Genomic DNA, 27112 nt, shown 5'->3' on the forward strand with positions numbered 1-27112 from the left:
TGAGCTTTTTCCCATTGTTGTGGCAGTGCACATCTGGGCTGATGAGTTCTCCAACTCGTCAGTTAGGTTTTGGTGCGATAACCAGGCGGTGGTCCACGTTATCAACACTCAAACTTCCCATTCCCGGAGGGTCATGGGGCTGGTGCGGGCCCTGGTGCTGCAGTGCCTTCGGGCTAATATCCTGTTCCAGTCCCGCCATGTGCTGGAGATCAGGAATGACATAGCTGACGCCCTGTCTCGTTTCCAGGTAAACAGATTCAGCGAGTTAGCGCCCGAGGCAGCACTGCACCTGGATCCCATGCCAGCCTTTCTGTGGCATCTTGGCAGGTGGAAGCCCAGCAGGCCATAGCGGCGTCTCTGGCGCCCAGCACCAGGGCGAGCTACGCAGCTAAGATTGAGGCTTTTTCTCTTTTTTGGAGGTCTGAAGGTTTGGCAGAGTTTTGGCCGGTTCCAGTGGGTCACCTGCAACAGTTCCTGGTGCTATTGCACAGAGCTGGGCATGCTGTGTCTACTTTAGGGGGCGATCTTGCCGCCTTGGCTTTCAAAGCCCAGGTTAAAGGGGTCGAGGATTCCTCTACCGACCCTCAGGTGCGGCGCATGCTAGAGGGCTGGGCTAGAGGGGACCCAGGAGGGGGCGACAGTAGACGCCCGTTTACATTGGACATGGTGGCCACCATGCTGGGTTGCTTAGCAGGCTGTTGTGCGAGCCCCTGGGAGGCCTCCCTCTTTCAAGCGGCAATATTGGTCACCTTTTTTGGCACCTTCCATCCCAGGGAGCTGTTGCCACGCAGCAAAGGCTCTCCCCGGGACTGCTGCCTGCGTTTCTCCGATCTGTCCTTTGCCGAAGGGGAGGCTCGGTTGTTCCTCCGCCGTTCCAAAATGGACCAGCAAGGCAAGGGTCAGGTCATTCACCTGGCAGCGGCTACCGGCCCGCTGCTGTGTCTGGTAGCCGCCTTACGGCATTACATGGAATTGGGGCCTGCCCCGGGGGTGTTTGTTTGTTCACGAGAATCAGGCTCCACTTACCCAGTACCAATTTCTAGCAGTCATCTGGAAGGTCCTGAGTGCTGCCGGGGTCCCACTGGAGGGGATCACCTTGCACTCCTTTCGGATTGGGGCAGCTACCACTGCTACCCACTTGGGTCTGCGTGAGGACGTCGTCCGGAAGATAGGGCGTTGGAAGTCCGTGGTGGTCAGGTGCTATGTGCGCTGACAGCGGGCAACGTCTACTGCCGTTGATGTATTGTTTTTTCTTGGCAGGTGCTGGTGGAGCAGCGGCTCCGGTCCGGGTCCTGGTGTGTGGCCATTCGCTGGTCTTCTGGGCCTTCAAGTGGACCAGCACCTCCCAGTGGGGCACTCAGTTGGGATTCGGAAGGAGGGCCTCGGTGTATTGGTTGGGCATGCGGGGCATGCTGTGGAGTCAGCTGCTTCCCGCCATCCGGAACCATTTAGTTAGCTTTCCCGTGCCCAATGTTGTTATCCTTCATTTGGGTGAAAACGACTTAGGCCGGCGGACTGGCCTTTCCATTGTTCAGCAAGCCTCCTCTGACTTGGCTGTGTTGTGTGATTGGATGCCTAGGATCCGTATACTCTGGGTCAATTGGCTTCAATGCAGAGTTTGGCGGGGTGTTCATAATGGGTTGGGCATTGAGAAAGCCTGGCGTAAAGCCTCAGCTGCCATAGGTAAGCTGGTGAAGGCAGCTGGCGGGGAAGTTGTGCGGCAGCTGGGTCTGGCTGTGCGCTTCCCTGAGTTGTTTCGCCCTGATGGCATTCACCTTTCAGAACTTGGCTGTGACCTGTACTTGCGTAACATCCAGAGGGAGCTTGCTGAATTTCTGGAGGGTTATGGGGCAGGGAGGTCAAGCAATGGCTAACCTCCCTGTGTGGCAGTAACAGTGCGGGCTGAGGGGTAAATTGAGGTATAGAATATCGCTGAGCACCCTTGGATATTTAAAGGTTGATTGTTTAATCGCTCCTTTGTGGCCTGTGCGGCACGGGGAGAATGGATTGCCATGAAACCTGCTTCAGGACTACACCAACCTTTGGGCTGTGCGGTCTGGGGTGGGTGAAGACCTTGAAGTATCCAGATCCCCTCTTCTAAAGAGGGTGGTTGGCTTTGAAGGAATTAGGCAGGACCTACCTGCCTGTTTCCTGAGCCAGGGTGTGTTGCCCAGTTAGGCGATGGGTAGGACGTTAGAGTCCTAGCCCATGCCTAGGGGCCCGCACTGTTCTATGTGGGTGATTAATCACCTGGTGCTCCAGTCTGCTATGCCTATTGTTTTGCTAATAAAATTGTGGCTTTTTCATCCATAAAATGTCTCCGTGTCTTCTTGGGCTGGGGTCTGGGGACAATATGTTCTGTCCTTGGGCACTGGTCATGGGTTTTTGTAAATGTTCCACAAGAATGGCAAGCAGTAGATATTCTGGTTTCTTGAACTTATATTTGAAAATTAAGAAGATGGTGATGGAGCAGAACATTTGGCAATGCTGCAGCACCATTATTGACGTGATCCAGGACAGGCTGGCCACATCAGCGTAGAAAGGAAAAGCATGTCTCTCCACTCCCAGATCATAATCACATTACCAGGGTGAGACTTCTGTAATCTTATTAGGGGTATCCACATATTCCCTTTAGTTCAGAATGGGCAAATTCACACTTTTATTTTATTTTATTTTATTTTACACACTTCTATACTGCACAAAACTCACATCTCACATAAGACTGGGATGGGGTTGTAGTTCAGTGGTAGATTCATGCAAAGGTCCCAGGTTCCATCTCTGTATCTCCAGGTAGGGCTGAGACAGACTCCTGCCTGAAATCTTGGAGAGGCACTGCCTACTGCCAGTCAGCAAACAGTACTGAACTAGATGGACCAAAGGTCTGACAGCTTCTTATGTTCCTTTGTGTAAGAAGTGGGGTTCCCCCGGGGATCAGTATTGGGACCAGTGCTCTTTAACTTATTCATAAATGATCTAAAAGTAGGGGTAAGCAGCGAAGTGGCCAGATTTGCAGCTGACTCTGAACTATTCAGGGTAGTAAAATCCAGAACAAATTGTGAGGAGCTCCAAAAGGATCTCTCCAATCTGGGGGAGTAGACGACAAAATAGCAAATGTGATTCAGTGTAAGCAAGTGTAAAGTGATGCAGACTGGGGCAAAAAACCCCAAACTTCATATATACACTGATGGAGTCTGAGCTGTCGATGATGGACCAGGAGAGAGATATTGGGATCATGGTGGACAACTAGTTGAAAGTGTCAACCAGGGGCGTAACTACCATTAGGCAAGGAGAGGCAGTCGTCTTGGGGCCCCACTGCCTCGAGGGGCCCCCCAGAGGCACATCACATGACTCCCCGCCCACCTGTGTTGCACCCCCTATGAATTATGTTGCATCTCTTGGAGATCTGCAGGAGCAGAGAGTAAAAGAAACTCAATTCAATGTGAACTAAGTATTCACCGTATTCATAATGGGGATGTGAGTGTGAGTGCACTAAATATTGTGAAGTGTGTTTGTGTGTATATATCAGCGGGTGCCCCATTTAAAAATCTTGTCTCTGGGCCCACTCCAACCTTGCTACGCCCCTGGTGTCAACTCCGTGTGCAGCAGCTGTGAAAAAGGCAAATTCCATGCTAGTGATCATTAGGAAGGGGACTGGTTGTAATGTGTAAAATGTTAGTCATCGTATCTTAAGAAGGACATTGTAGAAATGGATAAGGTGCAGAAGAGGGAAACCAAGATGATGAGGGGCCTAGAGCACTTTCCTTATGAGGTGAGGCTACAGCATCTGTGGCTTTTTAGTCTGGAAAAGAGGTGACTATGGGGAAACATGGTAGAGGTTTATAAAAGTATGCATGGAGTAGAGAGAGTGGACACAGATAAAGTTTTCTCCCTCTCCCACAACACTAGAACCAGGGATCATCCCATGAAACTGATTGCCAGGAAATTCGGGACCAACAAAAGGAAGTACTTTTTCATACAGTGCACAATTAAATATATGGAATTTTCTGCCACGGGATGTGGTGATGGTCACTAGCTTAGATGGCTTTAAAAGGGGGGCTTAGACAAATTCATAGCAGACAGATCTATCAATGGCTACTAGTCTGATGTAGAGATGTGCCCAGAACGGGATTTGTGTTCCATTTCAAGCTAGGAACACATCCTTGGAGTGTTCTGTTGGAACATCCAGGCTCCTTGCTTCTTGGTTGGCTTGTTATCACACCAAGCAAGTTTGTTTGTATGACAACAAGCCAACCAAGAAGCAAGGCAGTTGCAAGCCAATCGGAAGCCAGTGCCCCAAACAGGAATTAAGGGGAAAACAGCCCACCAAAATGGTGCTTAGAACTCTCAGAACATTCAGACTTGGGACACAGTTGTTCCATTCAGAGCTCAAAACAGGCCCTTCATTTGAAGAGTGTTCTGTTTCAAACTTGGAAATGTTTCGAAACGAAGCATTTCAAGTTGGTATTTTCCGAGCTCGGAATGTTCTGCACATCCCTATTCTGATTACTATAGGCCACCTTGAGCCTCAGAGGCAAGGTGCCTCTAAATACTAGTTGCAGGGGAGCAAGATCAGGAGAGAGGGCCGAACCCTATCACCTCTTGCCTGTGGGTTTCTCAGAAGCATCTGGTGGGCCACTGTGGGAAACAGGATGCTGGACTATATAGGCCTTGGGCCTGATCCAGCAGGCTGTTGTTATGTACATCTAAGAAAATGGCAAAAGGATTAATAGTACAGTTTTTAATACCAGTAGGATCAGGTGACTTGAAGAGCCAATGAGTTATCACCTGACCTTATATAATGGTTTCTGCCTGCATTTGAGCAACCTGTTGTATGGTTACAGATTGCCTGATAGTCTTCTCTGAGCCTACTGACTGGCTGGCTGCTAGTTCTTCTGACAAGGGATACAATCCAGTCTCTTCATGCCAAAAGGCTATTCAATGGGGCACAACTGCTTCCTCAAAAATCAGGGCCCATGTTTCACTCAGGCTTGGCTACTTGCAACCTGTGTTTTCCTCAGCCTCTGGCCAAAAGGTAAGTCACACCTATAAGAGGTACGGAAAGATATATCCCCAACGTCTATGTGCTATTCTTTGCCTTCCTTTAAAAAAAATGACAGGTCCCGAATTGCTTTTTGAAGCAATTCAAAAAGAGTGGTTGGAGGGGGATTCTGCTGAGACATCTTCTGAAAGACCCTCTTTTGGTGTATATGTGTGTGTATGGGGGTGGGGGAGTGAATATGCATACATAGCTGTTGTTATGTTAATTATTATTAACTACCAAAATACTTGCTATTTGAGTGTGAAGGGGATTAGAGGCCTGTGGATTGTAGACAACAGGGAGAGACTGTTAATCTTTAAGGGGAAGGACTATAGTTCAGTGGTAGATTCTGTGCTTTACTCTCAGGAAGTCCCAGGTTCAATTGCAGACATCTCTAGTTACAGCTGGGAGAAACCCCAGCCTGACACCCAAGAGCTGCCACCACTTAATATAGACCAGGGATTCTCAACGTTGGGACCCCAGATGTTATTGAACTTCAACTCACATAATTCCCAACCAAAGACCCCTGGGGCTGGGGATTATGGGAGTTGAAATCCAATAATATCTGGGGACCCAATGTTGAGAATCCCTGACATAGACAATACTGAGCTAGATGGACCAATGGTCTGACATGGTATAAGGTAGTTTCTTTTGTTCCTATGTCTTTAAAATAGTTGGTCCATTTTACAAGTTGAGCCTTGGATGGAGTTGGAAATTGCCTAATAAAACAGGAGGCCATCTAGCAATCATGACTTCCATTACAATACTAGGACCTTTGTGACAATACTATATGCATTAGTTGAGTGTCACTGAAATGTTTTAAATTATAATGATATCATGTGCTGATGTTAATATGTCTGTGTGCATATGTATATAGAATTTTAATCAATGTATTGTTGGAAATTAGAATACTTTAAAAAAAATGAAATTTTTTAACATAAAAATATGAAAATCTTTTACAGCAGCAGTTGCCCTAGAATGCAAACTCTGCAATTCTTGGAAGCCAGGGGAACCATGCAAGCCTGAGGGACACACGTGTGTGATAGACGCAAATAATGGGGTCTGCCTAATGAGCAAATTCTATTCAGGTAAGCTTGAATGTCAACTGTATACCTGCATTAGAGAGCAATATTTAGCACCATGTTTAAAGAAAAGGGAATATTGTAGTATAAAAGAGAAGCTGTCTTTCCTATTGGAGGGAACAAATCAACAAGGTTGTTCCCATAAGCAGCCGAACTCAGACTAGGACAACCTAGCCTTGGCTAGGCTGCTCGTGTGGAATGCTGGGATCTGCGTGGATCCCAGCGTTGCCACCCAGCCTAACCCCACTCCTTAGCCAAGGTTAAGGTTAACATGGCTGCTGGGATCGTGTGTCTCCTCAGGTTGCACACAGCCTGAGGAGACACAGAGATGAGCGTCTAGAGCACCCATCTGACAGGAGAATCCCCCAAGGCACCATGTTCATCATGCAGTGCCTTGTGGGATATCCAGGAAAACGAGTCCCAGCTTCTGTTGATCCACACTGCTCCCAGCAGTGCAGATCGTGTAGGTGTATGGCTTGAGTGCTGAAGGCACAAAGAGCCATTGTTGGGGGGAAAGTAGGCTGAACTCTGCTTTCTCATTTGTGTTTTGGTGTTGGCTCTGAAAGCAATGATTTGGAGAAACAGCACAATGCTCTGTAAATGAAGTCCAAACCCCGAGAAGGCTTCTGTGTTTTTAATCAAGTTAATCAAGAGGCCCATTCACACATTAAGTTCAACACTCATACAACAAGTGTACAGTGTACACGGGTACAGATCTGTTCATTCAGAATGAATGCACAGTCATTCACATGTTATGCTGAACGCAGGTACAGAAGTACACGTTCTATCTGTACCATGCATTTGAAGGGCTTGTATCCAGGTTCACTTTTAAAATGAACTCAGGTAGAGTCACTCACACAAACACATGTATATCTACAAGTGTACAGGCACTGAACACTCGTATGGGCTAAGTACACTCACAGAAACAGAAAAAGATTACTTTAACATAAGGACACAAGGACCCACTTCCAGTTTCTAATTGAACACCAGCAGCCTAGAAGCATGATGAAGAGCTGGTCTACCCCAAATATCTATTGTACCCTAACTTATTGGGATCTTGCCAAATGCAGGCTTCAGTTAAGGAGCCTCTTCCTGTCACTCCTGTGCCCTTAACTGGAACATAAGGAGGCAAGTAGATTATTCATCAGAAGCCCATGTGACAGTAGAAGTCGCCACCAGCTAAAGCCGGCCCCACCCACAGCATGTTCAAACATAGTGGCCAGTGAGGGAGATGCTGGGGGAGGCTTTAAAGATGTACCTTCTAAAAACATTACAGCCCTCTCCAGCCGCCACTGGTGTAATCTGGTTGCTGAAATTTGGCTCAGTGGAAAGGGTGGAGCCAGCAGGGAGAAGAGAGTGGAACTTCCTATGTAAATAATGGGGGGAGCGGGTCCACTTGCGGAAAGACATTCCACTTGAGCAAGTGGGGAGGAGTAATTTTTGCCAATCCCCAATAACTTCACAGCCCCTTGTGCTCTGCTAACATATGTCCCTTAGGGTCTCCCAACCCTCAAGGATATATTTTGGGAGCAAATGGAGGGGGAAAGTCCACCCCACCACCTTGCATGAGTGGAACTTACTTCCATGAGCAAAACATTAGTCTAGATGCTGTCTGATATGTCCACATTATATAAGGGCAATTCCCAAGATTTGGTCACACACAGTAGCGGCCCGTACTAACACGCTGGAGGGGCAGAAAACCAGCAGCCATTCTCTCTCTGCCTTCTGGTCCCACCCCGGCTGTAACTGAGCCGTGCGGGCTGGTTATTTGTTCCGTAAGGGAAGGAAATCCTCAAACTTGGCCATTCACTTGGTTGGAGATTTCCCTCCCCTACCAGACAAATGGCCAGCCTGCACGGCTCAGTTACAGCCGGGGGGGGGGCAGGGAGAGAGCAGGCGCCAATACCAAAGCAGCTGGGGCTCCTTTTCTGCTCCTCCAGCTTGTTAGTACAGGCTGCTGCTGGTCACACCCAGCATGACCAAGAAAAAGAATCCAGAATTGGACTACTTAGTAGTGGATTTGGTTTCTTTTTTGATTGATTGATTGATGGATGGATTGATTTAATATTTATTTATTACATTTGTATACTGCCTACTACAAAAGTCGCAAGGTGGTTAACAAACAAATAACAAACATCAAAACATACACAGAATTCAATTTTAAACTATGAATCAGTCGAAATTCAGCTAAATGTCTGGCTGAATTCAAAATTCATCTATAAGTCAAGTGCATCTTTAATTGTTTCCTAAAAGCCACCAGGGATGGAGCAGCTTTAATTTCAACAGGAAGTGCATTCCACACCCCCAGGGCAACTATAGAGAAGGCTCGTCTCTGTTGCTACCAGGCAAACTGGCAGCACCCTCAGATGAAACTCCTTTGACTATCTTAACAGGTGACAAGGTTCATAGCAAAAAAGACACAGAAGCTCTTCTCACGATCAGCGAGAAGAGCTTCTTCTGGGTCTGTGGGGAGAGCGGGCGTGGACCGCTCTCCCTGCATACACTCAAAATGCAGCCCTAGCCAGCTGGATCGGCCGCCCACACGACTGCCAGCTTTGTCACGGAGCTGGCGGGGGCTGCAGGGATCAGGGGCCACACAGCCCCCAGAAGTTCCAGGATGCCTCACACGAGTGTATGGGTCATCCTGGAGAGACTGCTTGTAGCCTCCCAGTCGGAGGTCTACTTGTTTGTCGCCACACATCATGGTGACACACGAGCCAAAAAATGAGGTTAACGGAGTGTTTGCTCCGTTAACCTCATTTAAGGGGAGGGGGAATTAGGCAGGCTAGCTGCCTTGGGAGCTAGCCTGTGAGCCCGGTAGTTCCCATAATCCCTGGAAAGTGGGTTAAGCGGGTGATTTTTGCCCATCTGCCCTTCCCTTTGAAGCCCACTGTGCCTCCCAAAAACACGTCCCTGAGGGTAATGCAACTCTAAGAGTCATATTTAGGAAGGCATAGTGGGCTTCAGAGCAGCAAAAGTTGCCCTTCCTCTCAGGGCCGGTGCCAGACTACTTTGCACCATAGGCAAGGCTAAGTACTTGCACACACACACACCCCCAATTTCAACTTCGATTTTAAAAAACAAATGTTTTGTAGAAAAAATGAAAAGCACAAAACTTGAAACTGCTAAATTTATTTTAAATTGCAAGAATAGGTAATACATCAATTTTTAAATTATCTTTCTCAAATACAAAAGAAAATATATGGGCACACAAATCATTTTGAACTAGAAGGGCACTCAGTAGAGTGCATATCTCCTCCAAGGGCAACGCAACCCTCAACACCACATCAAAATCTCACTTTGCGTGCCTTTTCCTTTGCAAATTTTGTCACCAATTCAATCAGATCATGGATAAATAGCGTCCTGGGCAAGGAGTGGCTTTGGCACCGCCTCACTGGGAAGTTTCTCAGAGTTTCCAAGATGTGTAACTTGTGAAGGACTAGCAAAACCTCATAATGTAAGAGGCCATGCTGGGCCTTTTCTGGACTACAAAATTTGCAACGGGTAACCCCTAGGGGTGTGCAATTCGGGATTTCGGGTGATTCGGCTCGGACCCGAACCGAATCACCCCTGTTCTGTTTTGTGCCCGAATCTGGGTCACCCGAATCACCCTTGATTCGGTTCGGATTCGGATTTAATCCGAATCCGAATAGATTCGGGGGGTAAAAAGGGGCCCAGGGGCAAAATTTTGGGGTGGGGTGGTAGTGCCCAATGGGTAGAGTCTACCACCCCAATTTCAGGGGGATTGGGCAAAATCCTGATTTTTGGTGAATTTTTAAAGTTTTAGTGACTTTGGGGCAGTTCGGGGGCATAGCATGGGATCTGAGCAAAAGTAGTGGGGTGGGGTGGTAGTGCCTAATGGGTGCAGACTACCACCCCAATTTCAGGGGGATTGGGCAAAGGGCTGATTTTTGGTAAATTTCTGAAAATTTCATGTCTTTGGGGAAGATTGGGGCATATTGGGGCATAAAGTGGGGGCTGGGGCAGAATAGTGGAGTGGGGTGGTAGTGCCTAATGGGTGGAGGCTACCACCCCAATTTAAGGGGGTTTGGACAAAGGGCTGATTTTTTGAGAATTTTTGAAGTTTTAGTGGCTTTGGGGCAGTTTGGGGGCAGAAAGTGGATCTGCCCCAAAATAGTGGGGTGGGGTGGTAGTGCCTAATGGGTGGAGGCTACCACCCCAATTTCAGGGGGATTGGGCAGAGGGCTGATTTTTTGAGAATTTTTGAAGTTTGGGTGTCTTTGGGGCAGATTGGGGGCAGAAAGTGGATCTGCCCCAAAGGAGTGGGGTGGGCTGGTAGATAGTGCCTAATGGCTGGAGGCTACCACCCATCCCCAATTTAAGAGTGATTGGGCAGAGGGGTGAATTATGGTGAATTTATTTGTATGAGGTTTGTCTTCATAAGGTGAAGTGTGCTAAATTGATTACTTCCTCATATTATTCATAGTAAAGGAAAGTGTGAAAAAGTGAAAGTGGGGTCATGAGAGTTGTTTAATTGAAAAATAGCTCATTTGCTATGATAGAATGAGAATTCACATGAATTCTCATTCTATCATAGCAAATGAGCTATTTTTCAATTAAACAACTCTCATGACCCCACTTTCACTTTTTCACACTTTCCTTTACTATGAATAATATGAGGAAGTAATCAATTTAGCACACTTCACCTTATGAAGACAAACCTCATACAAATAAATTCACCATAATTCACCCCTCTGCCCAATCACTCTTAAATTGGGGATGGGTGGTAGCCTCCAGCCATTAGGCACTATCTACCAGCCCACCCCACTCCTTTGGGGCAGATCCACTTTCTGCCCCCAATCTGCCCCAAAGACACCCAAACTTCAAAAATTCTCAAAAAATCAGCCCTCTGCCCAATCCCCCTGAAATTGGGGTGGTAGCCTCCACCCATTAGGCACTACCACCCCACCCCACTATTTTGGGGCAGATCCACTTTCTGCCCCCAAACTGCCCCAAAGCCACTAAAACTTCAAAAATTCTCAAAAAATCAGCCCTTTGTCCAAACCCCCTTAAATTGGGGTGGTAGCCTCCACCCATTAGGCACTACCACTCCACCCCACTACTTTTGCCCAGATCCCATGCTATGCCCCCGAACTGCCCCAAAGTCACTAAAACTTTAAAAATTCACCAAAAATCAACCGTGAACCGAATCACCCGAATTTTTCGTGCCCGAAATTCGGGTGATTCGGCTCGTGCCCGAAAAATATTGGGGGACATCGGGGGTGATTCGGTTCGGCCCCGAATCACCCGAAATTTTTTGCACATCCCTAGTAACCCCATTATTTTTTCCATCATCTGGCAGAAGAAAATTTTGCCACTGTCCCAGATACTGGTTTTGTTGTATTTTTGCCTCTATTCTTTTTTTAAATTATCCATCCTCCCCTTCGACGAACCGACTTCTCTACTCACTTGCCTCAAATATATATCTATATCTGTGTGTGTTTTGAAGCTCGCTCGCTCTCTACACTCACATACAGCCCACCCCTCTCTACAGGTTCCTTAGTTCTCTCTATGGCTAAACCGGTCTTCCTGCAATTTTCTCAACATTGCAGGGCAGGGGGCAGCCCCCAAACGTGGAAACTACAAGTTGGGGCTTGACTGTCCCTGCCTCACATGAGGCAGAATGAATAGAAGTGTCTAGGACAGCAACAAATAGTGACAGCAGCTTATTTGGAGAGTACCGCACGGCGTCTGGTGGGGTGAGATATTATTTACCACCAGCAGCCTTTGCAAAAGTCCAATGGTGTCGCCAGTCAAGGGAATGAGAAAGGCGAGCTGTGGTGAAAGCACTTAAAAAACGACATAGTTGGGGAGACTCCTCTGTTCTGCGAGTGCGAGCATTTCAGTGACTGTCCTCTCCCCCTCTGAGAAGTTCTTCCCTACTGCTCCCATGGTGGCCTGCGTGTGCCGTGTGCTGCTGCTGCGAAGAGAAACACCCCGAGAAAGCTGCACTCTGTGCCCCTCTGAGGTCTGCACCCTAGTCAGCTGCCTAGTTGGCCTAATGGTAGCATGGGCCCAGCTTCCTCTGTTCTGCCATCACAGTGTTAGTCTGGATGTCAGCCAGTCTGTCCACTTTAATGATGGGTTTGCCACAATTTCATATATTAAAATAACATAATAATAATGTTTCTTTATAAACCACCTAACAACTAAATGGTGTTACAAGTTAACATCATCCAACTTGAGGTGTACACAAGTTAAAACAATAAATAAAACTTTTAAAAAAATTAAAATAATTTTTAAAATAATTTTAAGAAAAAATGTTTTTAAAAATAGTTTTAGCAAAAGGCCTGAGAAAACAAGTGTGTCTTGAATGATTTTTCCTCTGTCTTACCAGCTGAAGACAATCGTGTGATGAGTGTACACCTGAATTGTTTCAATGATGAAAAGAAACAGTGTGGAAAATCAGTGACTGTTCCAGAATCTGGTCACCGAAATGAATTCACCTGCTGTTCCAACAAGGACCTTTGCAGCGATTCATTCAACTTGAATTGAGTCTGGGCAAAGATAGCCATCATACAAACATAGATATCATATTATCCCCTTTCCTGAATGTGTTTAAGAAGGACCTGAAAACATACCTGTTTAGCCAGGTTTTTAGTTTATAGTTTTAAAGCTTTGGGTTTTAGAGTTTTTGTTTTTGTTTTTAAATTGGTTTAATTCTGTCAATGTTGTAATGGTTTTTAGATTGTAAACCGCCCACGGATCTTTTTGTGTGGTGCAGTATAGAAAGGAAGGAAGGAAGGATCAGTACCCTGATATGATCCTGACTTCTTTGCACATTGGGAATTTACAGTGGGGGTGGTCACAAGGTAGCTTGCTAGCTCTTGGGCTTATCTAAAGTAGCTTCCCAGGAGTTTGGTCTTGCTTCTCTCTCCCTTCCAGCCAATACTGCAAAATCTGACAGGCTGGCTGAGTGGCCACACCATTTTTAATCTCTCTCTCTTCAAGTGATCAAGATTTATTCTCTCCGATTAATTTTTATGTTTCTTTTTAGATTGTGAGCCCTTTGGGGACAGGGTTCCATCTTATTTGTTTGTTATATCTTTGTGTAAACCACCCTGAGCCATTTTTGGAAGGGCGGTATAGAAATCGAATGAATGAATGAATGAATGAAGCAGCCTTTCTTGGTCTCCTCATATCCTGTAATTCTTGGTGTTAAAACCCATTATTGTGTCAATGCAAGGTTTTGAACAAGCAGCACAGTTGTGACTGGCTCCATCTCCCCAAGGAGGCATTATTTCATACAGGTCGCTCCCAAGGCTCTAGCAAAATCATAGTTCTTGAAAGCCTTGAAACCCCTGATGTACATGAGGGATGGGCAGGCAGACATGCTGGCAAATTAATGCTGGTTCGGCTGTCAGTTCTGCTCTTTCTTCCTGTTTTAAGTAGCTGGTCCTCTCTCTCTCTCTCTCTTTTTTAAAAGCACCACATGGATGTGCACTCAGCTGCCCATTCATTCATGCTCTTATTTTCTTTTTAAAATAACTTTTTTGAAATAGTTAAAAATGTTCCAGGAATTGGGAGCCGGTATGTTTCTTGGTGAGGCCATAGTCAAAAGCCAATTAGTACTATCTACACCTTGCTTTCTGCAAATTGCAGAACTGCTTTTCAGCACTCAGCCATCGCAACAAAGTGTGTTTGGATGGAAGCTGATGCATGGGAGGCAACAAGTCATTTTCAAGGGTGAGCAGGTAGCTTCCATTCCCCGCCCCCCAGAAGTCCCCTTTGGATGATGACATAGCATTATTCATGATGCATTCTAGGAGGAAATTCGTGGCTGTTGTCAGCAAAGAATTGCTCCCTTGCATTGTTACTGTGGCCAAGATGGTGGTGGAAAACATGAAAGGGAAAAAGAACTGCCTGACAGCAATTAGCAGGAAGCTGCCCTCCTCACTGCTATCAGCATATCTCTGAACTCTCTTAAAATCTCCCTCTGTTTCACCCCACTACCCAAAATTTAAGGCTGAATAGTCTTCAGAAAGAATTTCCATCTAAACACTAGTTTGGATTAACCACACAGCAGGCATTTTTACATTAGTTTTTATTTAGGGTGGCCATATTTCAGCTCTGCAAATCTGGGTATCCTAATTTGCATATTATCTAAATTGGCTTGCAAATAATTGGCAGATTATGCACATTAACAGATGCATTTTCCTGCTGACTTGTATTTGCTCTGGATATCTGTCAACAATAGTTGGGGAAAATATCTTTGCCTGATTATTCTCCTTGACATATTAAAAGCAGCAACAGAAAAAAAAAATGCATGTCACTTGTCTCCTCTTCTTTCATTTGGTTGCAATCCACAAAGCATTCCTTCCTGAGTACTGTAAATATATTTTAAATGATTTCAAGATGATGATGATGATGATGATGATTGATTCAATTTCTACACCACCCTTCCAAAAATGTCTAAGGGCGGTTTACACAGAGAAAGAATAAATAAATAATATGGATCCCTGTCCCCAAAGAGAAAACAATTTAAAAAGAAACATAAGACAGACACCAGCAACAGTCACTAGATATACTGTGCTGGGGGTGGATATGGCCTGTTACTCTCCCCCTGCTAAATAAAGAGAATCACCATGTTAAAAGGTGTCTCTTTGCCAAGTTAGCAGGGGTTTCAGTTTTTAGCTGAAACGTATTTATGTTGAAATAGTCCAGGACTAGTCCCATAGCATTCAGTAAGAGTATAGAGCTTTGGAGGCATGGTTTGTTTGTTCATTATCAGCGAGACATATTTGGCATTTTGTTTTGATTTGTTTTAGACTCTGGAGAGAAATCCTTGCAAAAAAAAATAACTTCTGTCCCCATCTGCTGCACTGGAGTTGTCATTTCATTACGTATACTTTCCATGGATGCCAGCAAACCCTTGGCTACAGACGGCATGCCTTCCACAGAACTCAAATCAGAGTGCTAATCGTTTTTGAAGTTTACGCGTCTTTAAGGTTTTTCTCCATAAAGAAGCATGGAGGTGTCAGCAAATGTATAGCTTCACGTCGGGGGCAAATGGGTGGCCTAGAGCAGAGTGTGGTGGGTGGTAGTGCCCAAGGGGGCCCAGGAAGCTATCAGAATTTTTTCAAAGGATTTGGGCAAAGGGATGATTTTTAAGTGATTTTTGAAGTTTACGCGTCTTTAAGGTTTTCCCTCATAAGGTATAATGGAGCTTTCAGCAGCCCCATAAGTGCACTTGGGGGGTGATGGAGTGGCCCAGAGCGGGTGGTGGTTTAGTGCACATAGGGCGCTAAACACCCCCATGGGTTTCTAACCCATGGGGTACAGGATTCTGTTGTTTCTGAGGTATTCTGAGTGTGGATTCTATGATAGCAAATTAGAGTGGATTCATGGTGTCTCATTGAAAATCTCGTTTTGTGGGTGGTAGGCACCCCTGTCTGTCTACCACCCACCCCGCCTTTGTGCCCCTAGGTGCTCCACAATAGGGTATATGGACTGATTCTGGTCCCATTATACTCTATGAGAAAAATAATTAAAAATATTTCAAATATTCATAAAAAATCATAGGGGTGTCTGATTGCTTCGGGGTTTGAATGGTTGATGGCACCCATGGGTGATCCACAATAAGGAATAATGGTCTTGTTCGAGTCCCATTATACCCTATGAGAAAAAAATACAAATATTTTTCAAAACTTCATTAAAAATCGTACAAATGTCCGATTGCTTTGGGGTTTGGGTGACAGGTACCCCTGGGTGCCAGCTACCATCCTACCAATTTTTAGATTCCAAACAGGTTCAAACCGGTTCAAATTCAAACCGAACCAGGGGGTGGTTCGAACAAAACCAAAACCGAACCACCCCCTCCTGGTTCGAACCTGGTTCAAATTCAAACCGAACCAGGCAAACCGGTTTTGTGCACATCTCTAGTGTGCAGCGGTGCTGCCACAACAGGGCCTGTCCAGGTGCAGGGCCTGGGGCAATCGGACTAGTCACCCTGCCCTAAGGACAGGCCTGCCTCAGAGGATTATAGCCACACAGCACACAGAAGCAGCTGGGCATATAGAGAACAGGCTGCTTTATCAGCCAGCTGCAGAGGAGATCAGGTACTGTCAGTAAAATCTGGGCAAACTGGGGCCGCACATTTAAAATCAGAGGAAAATATGTGTGAATTCAAAAGCTGGGCAGAGGAGCCAAAATTCAGGGGCTACCCAAATTCCAGGGGACATGGCAATCCTAACTGTACTGCACTATATATTTTTATTTCAAAAGATTTTTATGCCCCTTTTCTTAGCAAAAGCAATCCAAAGTAGCTCACAAAATAAATAAAAATACAAACCAACACTGTGGTATAAAAATACAAAACAATAATGTAATAATAAAAAGAGAAACCCCTAGAAATAGATAACAGAAAGAAAGAAAGAAAGAAAGAAAGAAAGAAAGAAAAAGAAAGAAAGCCAAACATTTATTTTAAAACAATAACAACAAAACTTATGTCTCATGTTAAGTAGCCTCCCTGTTGTGTCTGTCTTACAGGTTTGTTGCCTTAAGTTGATGTTGGATCTTTCTTTCTTTCTTGCCAAATTTCAGAACATACTATTGACAATATCCATCTGCGAAAATGATCAAACGTTATATTTGCTCTCACAAATAACAGATCTATCACTGGGAGCACACTCAAGATCAGTTGCTCCTTAATTCCCTTTGCACACTTTGTCATACACACCATCAGGGCTGTGGTGACCTAACATGGGTCCAGACACTGAGAGGAGTGGGGATATTGTTCATATTTTGCACCTTCTCTAATCAAAATCTCACACTATTACTAGAGAAAGCAGAGTGCATGTGGTGCCTTTATACTTAGGTCAAATTGACTCTACAAAGTTATAGAGCTGCCTCATACTGAGTCTGACCCATCTAGCCTAATATTAACTACTCTGACTGACAGCAGCTCCAGAAAGTCTCTGGAATGATCCTTCTATATTACCATTGATCCTTTTAACTGGATATTGTTAGGACTGAATCTGGGACCTTCTGCATCCATGGCATGTGTACTGTGATTGAAGTACAGTCTTCTCTCATTTCAGTCAGCAGATATCTTGATGTATCCTCTGACTGACCCATTTAGACATGCTCAGGACTGGAGTTAGCAACACATTTGTATGGGTATGGAGGTTTTGAAAGAAAATTTCCATCTATGGGCACGGAGTCTAGTTTGTGCATATTAAAAGGGAGATCTGCATTGTTATGCCAAATATTATGTATATATACTCTGGTTTCTCCTCAGAGTGTATAAATCTTTGACCTTTTATTTATATGTGCATATTTTCTTTGTGCATATTTTCATGCAAATTCACATTTATTCTCTTTTCACCTGAAGGCATACTCTTGGCTGCAATTCTGAATGCATTTATTAGGGAGTAAGTCATATTGGACAAAAAGGACCTTGCTTCTGAGTATAGGATGTATAGAACTGCATCCTGTAACCCAGGGTCATTAATCCATGACACTTGTCCCATGATTTGGGGATCAAAATGATTTTGAGTGGCACTCACACCAACTCCCGAAAGGAGGCTACACCACAGAATTTAGTAAGAGCCCATTCTTCTGTGCTAGATCATCTTTCCCCCATGTCCAGAAAGAGCACTGGAATGTCTCCATGTCTATAATGAACTTGCCTTTGTGACTGCCTTCATCACCTCATGTTCTACCCCATCCCAGACCATTTAAGAGGCCATGGAAGTTGAAAGTAGAAATCATTGCATTCTCTCTGTGATGAAGAAAAATGCAGCCTCATGGAATCAGCTCAGACACAAAGGGCTCAGGTTACATCGAACCTGTAGTCATCCTCCAACAACATCTGCATATGTAAAGCCTATGTTCCTGTGGAGACCAACCTTCAATCTGCCACAACCCCTCCCCCCACCCCCAGTGCTCATAATTGCAAATCACTCAAAGAGCAGATCAACACAGCTGTCAAACTCCCCTTTATGCTAACACTTGGCATTCTGGAAATGCATCCAGCAAACATTTTTTCAGTGCAAGTTTGGGGGGAAAGCCAAATTATTGGCAATGCCCCCACCACACATCACAGATAAGTGTCTGGGCATACTAGAAGCCTCAGAGTCGTCGTCCCCTGGTCACTGAAAACAGTGGATTTTTAACGCTGGACATAATTTGGGCTAAGCCAGAATGCACAGCCATAATTTGGGGAGAAACAGAGTCATGTCTGAACTGGTCCCTCACAATTGGCCCCTCACAGTTGCCTGCAGCAACTTCAGCATAAATCCAGCTGGTATGTGCATTCGCACCCTCCATTCTGGAGGGGATTCAAACTAACAGCCATGTGTGTAAAAATTCCAGGATGTTTTCCACAGATGTGGCTTTTACTTATGCTAAATCATTGTAAACTGCTTAGAGAGCTCTGGCTATAGAGCGGTATATAAATGTAAGTGCTAAGTGCTATTGCTACCTTGCATTTCCTCTGGAATGGGGGAGGCCGCATTCATATACTGGCAACTCTGAGGGATCTAATGAAGGCTTCTTTAGAAGAGGTCTAATGATTGCCTCCTTAGGACAAAGAATCATCCTGCCCTGCCTCAGAGAAGCATTTGTGATTTCCACCAGGCTGTCTACAACAGCCTCTCTGCTAGATAGAACAAGCCATGTTGGACAAGGGTCAAGAGAACAAGTGGTAGGCCTCGTCGCTCCAAGCAGCTTGTCCACATCCTCAGGAGTCACAAGCTGAAACCGATATAGTTGAATCACATAAGAGGAGTCGTCGGGCACCTCCAGTTAAGACATCAAATTAGTTGTGGAGTCTCCATCTAGGTTGGCCTGAATCCAAGAGATGTTAGTAGTAGAGAGACATACCTGCTGTCAAAAGCCATGTGCTTTTGTTTACAAACAAATGCACGTGGCTGGAGGATGATGTCATAGTGACGTCACAGGGGACGGGGCGTGCAGATGTCAAAATGTGCTGACGTCACTGGAAATACGTCACCGGATATGCGTCAGTGGAAATGGTCAGAGGAGACCCCAATGTGGCTGGAAAGGGTCAGAAATAGGGGTAAGACCTCACCCTTTGGCCCTCACAGTTTGGCCCCCACCTTCCACTCCTACCCCCAGAATATGTCCAGACATGTCCCAAAGGTGGGCATGTGAATCCTCTACGAACACGCCTAGCCATCCTGGACCAATGGGAACAGGTTTCAGACCCCGGAAAGGTCCGAGTACGCAAGCGTGATAATGACCGGATGGCCATTTTGTGTAACTTTATTGGCTGAAACGGGGTCAAGTGACCCCTCTACTAACAGGACTAGGGCAGTGTGTTTAGAGGGAAACCATTTTACAGCTGTACAGAGACGCTGGCTGATGCTAGGACTCCACTGCGTCCCACTGACCCATCATTGCACCAGGCACCCACGAAGATTAGGCCTATGCAACCGCGGAGTCTGTCCTTCCCCCCTACTGGTATGACAACCCACCAGATGGCTGACCTTATTGCTGGTGAGGTTCAGGAAACTAACTTTGCAGCAGAGCCAATGGATGAGGATGGTAAACTAGAATGTGATTGCGGTTGCTGTAACACCAACCTTGTAACCCCCATGGAAGCTGAAGACGGAGAGCCTCCAACTACTGCCTCCAAAGTGGGAAACATGTGTTCATCAGATTATGAAACAGAAGGGCCTGTGAAACAAAAGCGGCGTAGAAAGAAGAAAAAATGGGTGAAGAGCGGACCCCAGTTTATATGGTGTGACGAGCGTTGCTGTGATAGCTCATGTGGAGAGTATACTTAGTCAGATGAGTGTCGCTGCGAATCTTACTTTTCATCCAGGCCAAGGGTATCCTATTGTGAGTATAAGTGCTGCAGATCTAGCGAAGACTGGTCATCTTGTGATTGTCTGACCCCAAGCCCTGGCAAACCATGGGCCGCTTACTGTGGGGCTGTGTGCTTTACTTCATCATCTGAAAGTGGTGGTGAGGAGGAAACCATGGACGGCCTTGTGCTTACAAAGCCTGAAGAACCAGATCCCATTGCAGAATCCGACAAGCTGGTGAATTGGAGGGGAATTAATCTGCCTTGCTTTGTTTGCCTGTGTTTTTACCTGTCAGTATTAAAATATTCCCATCTTTTGTGCAGGTACGGGGGATTGAGAACATGCACCTCAGGGATGTCAACGTGTCCTGCATTTCCTGTGCATGTACTGATGGGGACCAATAAAAGAAATTTGTTTTAAATATGTGTGTTCATACTTGTGTTAAACAGAACCATGGCAGGGGCCAAAGAAATTCTAAAGAAAATATATTACACCCCTGGGAGAGTGGGGAGTTTTGGAGGTGTAAACCCGCTATTTCAAGAGGCCAGACAGCATAGTAAAGAGCTGAGTAAAAGTCATGTTGAGGCATGGCTTTCAGAGCAGGATGCTTACACTCTACACAGACCTGCAAGGATTCATTTTAAAAGAAACAAGACTGTTGTTTCAGGGGTGGATGAACAATGGCAGGCAGATTTAGTGGACATGCAACAGTATTGTAAATACAACCATGGCTACAAGAACATTTTGACAGTGGTGGATATTCTATCTAGATATGCTTGGGCTGTACCTCTAAAAGATAAAACAGGGAGGGAATTGGCTGGTGCTTTTAAGGCTATTTTCAGAGAAGGCCGAGAGCCTGGCAAGCTCCAGACAGATAGAGGAAGGGAATTTTTAAACAAGCCTGTAGGGGCACTGTTAAAGGAGCAAGGTATTCACCACTTTGTCACCAACAATGATGTCAAAGCAGCCCTTGTGGAGAGACTGAACCAAACCTTAAAAACACGTATGTGGAGGTATTTTACTGCTCACAACACATTCCGGTATATTGATGTCCTGCCTCAGCTCCTAAAGAGCTATAACCACAGCTTTCACAGAACCATACAGTGCAGGCCGGTAGATGTCACAACCAGCAATGACCTGTCTGTTTGGAGAAGAGTCTATGGCCTCAGTAGCCATAAAAAAGCCAAGTCTCCAGTGTTAAGAAAAGGAGATCACGTCAGGATTTCTAAAATTAAAGGGTTTTTTTGAGAAAGGTTATGAACAAAACTACACCACAGAATTGTTTATAGTGGTCCAAGTCATCAGAAAATCTGAAAGGCCGGTCTATCTGCTAAAAGACTACATGGGTGAGCCAGTTCTCAGGAGCTTCTATCTTGAAGAATTACAGAAAGTTAAAGCAGGAGAGGACAAACTGTACAGGGTTGAAAAAATTCTAGCTACAAAAGGATGTGGTAAAGTAAAACGACATTTAGTGAGGTGGGCAGGGTGGCCTTACAAGTTCAATAGTTGGGTGCCTGCTTCAGACCTCCACAATGGGTGATAGAGGGTTTTACATTACGCTCCCTAATAATGCCAGAAAGAAAGCATTTCCACAGAACACTAGCTCAGACTTCACCATCCAACTAGCCAGGCCGCTGGATCTTCCCAGGGAGTGGGAAGTGGGGCTCTTGGAGATACAGTACCCATGCACTTGGGACACCATCATGGCAGATACCCCCTTTCAATATAGCAAGGGGTTAAAGAAATGAACCTTCTACTTACAAAAGGGGTATTACTCCTGCATTGCAGATTTGCTGCACGATATGAATGAAACCACCAGCACCCAGAATGCTCTAGAGGGGGCATCACTGCTTTATGACTCTGTTACTAGAAATATTCAGTTTATGAGTCCTAACAATGCATTCACCTTTTCTGCCGGGGCAGAATTAGCACACATATTCAGTTTATGAGTCCTAACAATGCATTCACCTTTTCTGCCGGGGCAGAATTAGCACACATATTAGGGATCCTTCCTGACACACACCCAAAAGCGTTGTCTTACCCATCAAGCATAGCTGGTGGGGTCAAAACTCTGTTTGTTCATGATACACCCAGCAAGGGATTTCCTTTCCCTGCTGGCATAACAGGGGGATTAAACACTCTATTTGTTTATACAGACATTGTAGAGTATCAGATAGTGGGAGATCACCATGTCCCCCTTTTGTGAAGTATTACCATGAATGGGCAGAACGGTAAGTGTGTGAACATTGTTTATGACAAGCCACATTACATCTCTGTGAGCAAGCACCACATTGACACAATCATGGTCCAGATAAAGTTGGACCAGGACATATGTGTGCCATTCCATTTTGGTAAGGTGATTGTGAAGCTACACTTTTGCCCCAAGAGAGGACTACATCTTTAGGGAAAAGAAAAATGCCAGTTCTGAAAAGTTATGGTGACCCTGCCCTTTATAAGAGCTATTACAGGGCCCAGGCTGGAAGTACCCTTCCTGGCTTCATGGGGCCCCAGGTAATGTATGAGGCTGGAATTGGTGGTATATTTCGGATCCTTTTCAGGAAAGCTGTCCCTCATTTGAGACGGGGTCTGGAAATCATTAAGCCACACATCAAAACAGCAGCACGAGGCATTGCTAAAGACATGGTGGGGCACGCTTCCCAGGCTGTTCTGAACAAGATGGATCATGCCACTTCCTCACAAGGGGGGTCAGGACTGATGTATATCAAAAGAAAATGAAAAGCATCACCTGTGCAGCTATCAGGACCTCCCCAACCTCTTAAAAGAAAATGGGTGAGCCTGAAAAAGCCTCAGAAGCTTCAAAGGCATCCTAAGGGGAAGAGGAAACGTGCTCCCGGTGACATCTTTTAAGTCATAATGGCTTTTATACACTGCAGCTCCAAAGAATGCATGAAATCGGAACTGGACCTTTTCCAAATTGCACCAACACAAACAAGTATTGAGAGAGGTGTATATGTTGAGGTGCCACCACTTACTGCACTAACAGACACGGCACCTCTGGACTTTTTCATTGCTGGGGCTGGAGATTTTTACCTAGATTTGAATAACACACTTTTATATGTGTGTTGTAAAATTGTCAAGGAGGGTGGAACCAACTTGGCCCAGGATTCTGCTGTGGCGCTAGTGAACCATGTTTAGCCAGGTGGATGTGACCCTGGGAGACCATCTTGCCAGTCAGAGCAGTAGCACCTACCCCTACCGGGCTTTCATTGAAGCGATGATGAATTACAGTGAGGCCATTTTATCTACACAATTTTCAGCTGGCTTATTTTATAAGGACACCCCAAGGTTCCATGAGATAATGGAATTAGATGGAGTGAATGACGGGTTTGTTGACAGAGCAGCCTTTACATCTGAAAGTCGGAAGGTGAACCTGTTGGGACACCTACACACAGATCTTATGTTTCAAGAAAAACTGCTTTTAAATGGTATAGATGTGAAAATTAAACTAACGCGTAACAAGGACACATTCTGTCTGATGGCAGGTGGAGCTAACCCCCGCTACAAGCTGCAAATCTTGTCGGCATCCCTCTTTATCAAGAAATGCTCCCTGAACCCCGCTGTGCAGTTAGTACATGCTGAGGTGTTGCTCACAGCCAATGCAAAATACCCGGTGGACCGTGTGAGTATGAAAGTGTTCAGTATCCCTGCTGGAAGTCGTGTCTGCCACCAGGAAAATTTGTATTTAGGACAGTTGCCAAAAACTGTCATCATCGGTTTTGTGGATAACGATGCATTTAGTAGGTCATATACCAGAAATCACTTTAATTTCAAGCATTATGACATTAACTTTGCCTGCCTCTATATGGATAGTACTCCAGTCCCCATGTATATGGGGCTGGTACAGGCCACTGGCAAGCACTTAGAAGACAGACCCCTGCTCATTAATAGGGAAGAATATGGGAAAGGCTACACAATGTTTGCATTTGATCTAACGCCTGACAAAGAATGTGGGGGCCACTATTCCCTGATTAAAACAGGGAATCTGAGGGCTAAAAACACTTCAGGTGACCATCAGTATGATTGTGTATGCAGTATCTGACAACCTCATCGAAATAAACCACAGGAGGGATGTACTGTTCAACTATATGTAATATGGATAGCATACAGCTAACACGCGTATTGTCTGCAAGCCCCTGCACCCAAAAGTCTTTCTTTGGAGTTTTCCCTAGTGATTGGTTACCTAGAAAGAGAATGCTACAAAGACCTGTGGGTCTTGTAATGAACACACACCCTCATAACCTCCTGGGAGAGCACTGGCTAGCCATCTACCTGACAGAGGACAACCAGGGAGAGTTTTTTTATTCTTATGGACACCCTCCAAATCACCCATGGTTTCCTAATGCTGTAATGAGTTTTTTTTTTTAAGAAAAATGCCTCTAAGACAATCTTTCAACCCCGACAGCTCCAAGCTCCTGATTCTGTGACCTGCAGCTACCACTGTGTGTTCTTTCTACAGCAGAGGGGTAGGGTTTTAACATTTAAGCAGATTCAAGAATTGTATGGGGGGGAGGCGGTTAGAAAGAAATGACCAAATGGTTGAGCTGTATGTTAAGAAAAAGAAATGCATGCCCAGACATGCCCCAAATTGTTTTCTACCCACTAGCGCCATGGGTAGATGGCATAGGGAATTTATAAATTTTATGTCATTATTTTTAACTGTTATACATAGTAGTTCCCCCCCCCTGAGTGAGCAGATCTACATCGAGACCTTCTTTGATTAGCTCTCTCAAGATGAGGATTCCATCATAGCCCCTCGAATTATGGTCTATAAACCAGGACCCCATAAAGCTACTGTCCGATGTAAATTTTATTACAAATTCATTCAAACATGAGTCCCCCTTAAATTCCCAACATTCCCCTTGGGGGCCCCACTTTTTCCAGCCTTTCTGTTTCTCTTGATATGCTTTAACAGGCTCCACCATCTCTCTTTCAAAAGCCCCAGCATAAATATAGTTTGGCACGTGGACCCCATCCTCCTGCCTGCATTCACAGTCATAAAACACATATTTTACTGATAGCTTGGGGTACTGTAAACATGGTATGTAACACTCGTGTTCTCCCCCAGGGCAGAGGTACTTATAGCATACACAACACTGTTTTCCCCTACAGGGGCGTTCATCTTCATGATCTGCCTTGACATAACGGAAGCACTTATCACATAGTTCACGTGGGATGCATTCTACCCACCCCATTGCAGAGAGCTTCTTATGTCTTCATAGACATTCTTTGATGTACACTGCATCTTGCATTTGGGGCATCTGATTATTCGCCCCACACGTTTTACACACCCAGAGTCTAAACAGCGGTGACACATCATCAAACAGTCATGGCTGTGTGTATAGGGCATGTAACAGACACAGCAAAAATTTCTGGAGCCAAAAAAACCTTTGATGTTCTTAACCCCATAATAGTGAGCATCACGAATTAACAGAAAACACCTTTTGAGGTATTTCTGTTCAGGAGTTTTTAAAACACTCCATCCAGAAGTTTCCCACTGCACAACCACGATATTGACCTTCATATGAGTCTCTATGGTTTTCACGTCTGCAAAAGACACTTCTTTTTGCTCACCCCACCCAAGATCCCTGTACAGTTTTTTGGCACCTTCTTTTATCTGTGTAGCAGTAGTTCTGTCATCTAGAACAGCCATGAGACTCGCTGCAAAGCAGAGTGCAGTATTAGGAATGGGTACATCTATCAGGTGCAGCCTCTTTTTCTGTATAATACTGTTATAGGGTATTGATTTTATATGCCTGAGGCCAGCTCCTCGTGGGGGTGTAATGACAATCATCAGTGTTAATGCCCCATCAGCAAAAAATTGAGCATAACTTTGAAGCAGGTTAGACATAGCACTTAAGAAAGTTTCAGCATTCAGATGCCCTGCCTGCCTCCTTGCAGAGTAAAGGGAATTTGAAATCCCTGGCCCTCGCAATCTGAGCTGAACAAAGTCCCCTGGTTCTATATGGTTGTTTATATTGTCCAGAACCCTTTGAGCAGCAGAATACATCCCCAATAGTGCATCACAAAAGGAGTGTACTCTGTCCAAATTCACAAACTTGAATTCATAATACATTTCAACGCCATTAAAGCGTGCATAGTTCCTATTATAACGCTGAATAGACTGTAGATCCACGGGTGGGGGGTCTTCAGGGCTGCCTGCTAATTCTTCAGAAGAGATTGGCTGGGAATCCACTGAGGCCCCATTGCGGGTACCGCACTGCTCAGGTGTTGTAATCTGACAGCCGGCAACACTATGTGGCTCTACAGGGGGCTCAGACACCATATCAGAATCAGGAGCATTCCCGGAACCCTCTTGTTGACTGGGTGACATGTTCCCTCCCCCCGCCTGTATGCAGACAGGGTAATGTTGATCATTTTAATTTCTGTCTACAAAATCATCCATCATGCTTCCACATCTTATTAGAGCTTGCAGCTGAGAGAGAGTAGAATATATTCATACCATTATCTTCAGAGATCTCGAGGGCGCTCAATTCTTCATCCGTAATGCTCATCATCTTTGGTGGAACCTTCTTTCTTTCTTTCTTTCTTTCTTTCTTTCTTTCTTTCTTTCTTTCTTTCTTTCTTTCTTTCTAGTGCTGTTGAATATTTAAAAAGAGGCAGGGACATGTTCAGACATATTCTGCCCTGTCCACCCCAACCAGACATGTTAATACATATCTTCCCCAACCAGAACCCTAAACAGCAGCAAATGGAGTGCCATCAGATTTATGCTCTGGCTAGGGGATGTATACAACAAGCCTGTGGAAAACCAGAACCGGAGGGAATAGAACCCTTGCTACTTAAAATGGAGGCCGACCTAAGCCCCCACATGGACTCTCTAAACCCTAACATCCTGATAGATATTGAGAACTTTTTCACATCTGTGATGGCTGCAGAATTTGCAGATGGAAAAATCAATAAGGGTAGATTTTTAACAATCTTTCTCTTCGGTGAATTGCTTACAAAACGCCTACGGCCAGCAGTGAACCAGCAAATCAAGGACAGGATGGCTCTTTTTATTACAGATTACATTGTGAGGACTGGGTGGATTGAACATGTGTGCTGGGTGAGTGTATTTAATTTAAGCAGTTTACATGATCATGAGTTGTGCATGCATGAGCCTGTTTATTTATGTGTTTATTTTGTTGCAGGAGAGCTGTTTTGCAGAGAACAGAATT

At 45.2% G+C, this 27112-nt stretch overlaps 1 protein-coding gene across 2 annotated transcripts in view; it reads right to left on the reverse strand.

The window, feature by feature from the left end:
- The window catches only part of LOC128341780 (protein PIP-1-like), a 58330-nt gene that overhangs the window by 30753 nt on the left and 465 nt on the right, over positions 1-27112 (reverse strand). Inside the window, exon 1 of one of the 2 annotated variants that reach the window (XR_008314567.1) lies at positions 26395-26526. Coding sequence is in view for 1 of the 2 variants with exons in the window: in XM_053288308.1 (XP_053144283.1) it covers positions 26395-26449 (55 nt within the window). In the remaining variant the exon portion in view is untranslated. Of the gene's footprint in view, positions 1-26394; positions 26531-27112 lie in introns of those variants that run through there. The other variant, XM_053288308.1, reaches the window with a different exon arrangement.

Source organism: Hemicordylus capensis, chromosome 2, assembly GCF_027244095.1.
Source record: "Hemicordylus capensis ecotype Gifberg chromosome 2, rHemCap1.1.pri, whole genome shotgun sequence".
Classification (NCBI taxonomy): domain Eukaryota; kingdom Metazoa; phylum Chordata; class Lepidosauria; order Squamata; family Cordylidae; genus Hemicordylus; species Hemicordylus capensis.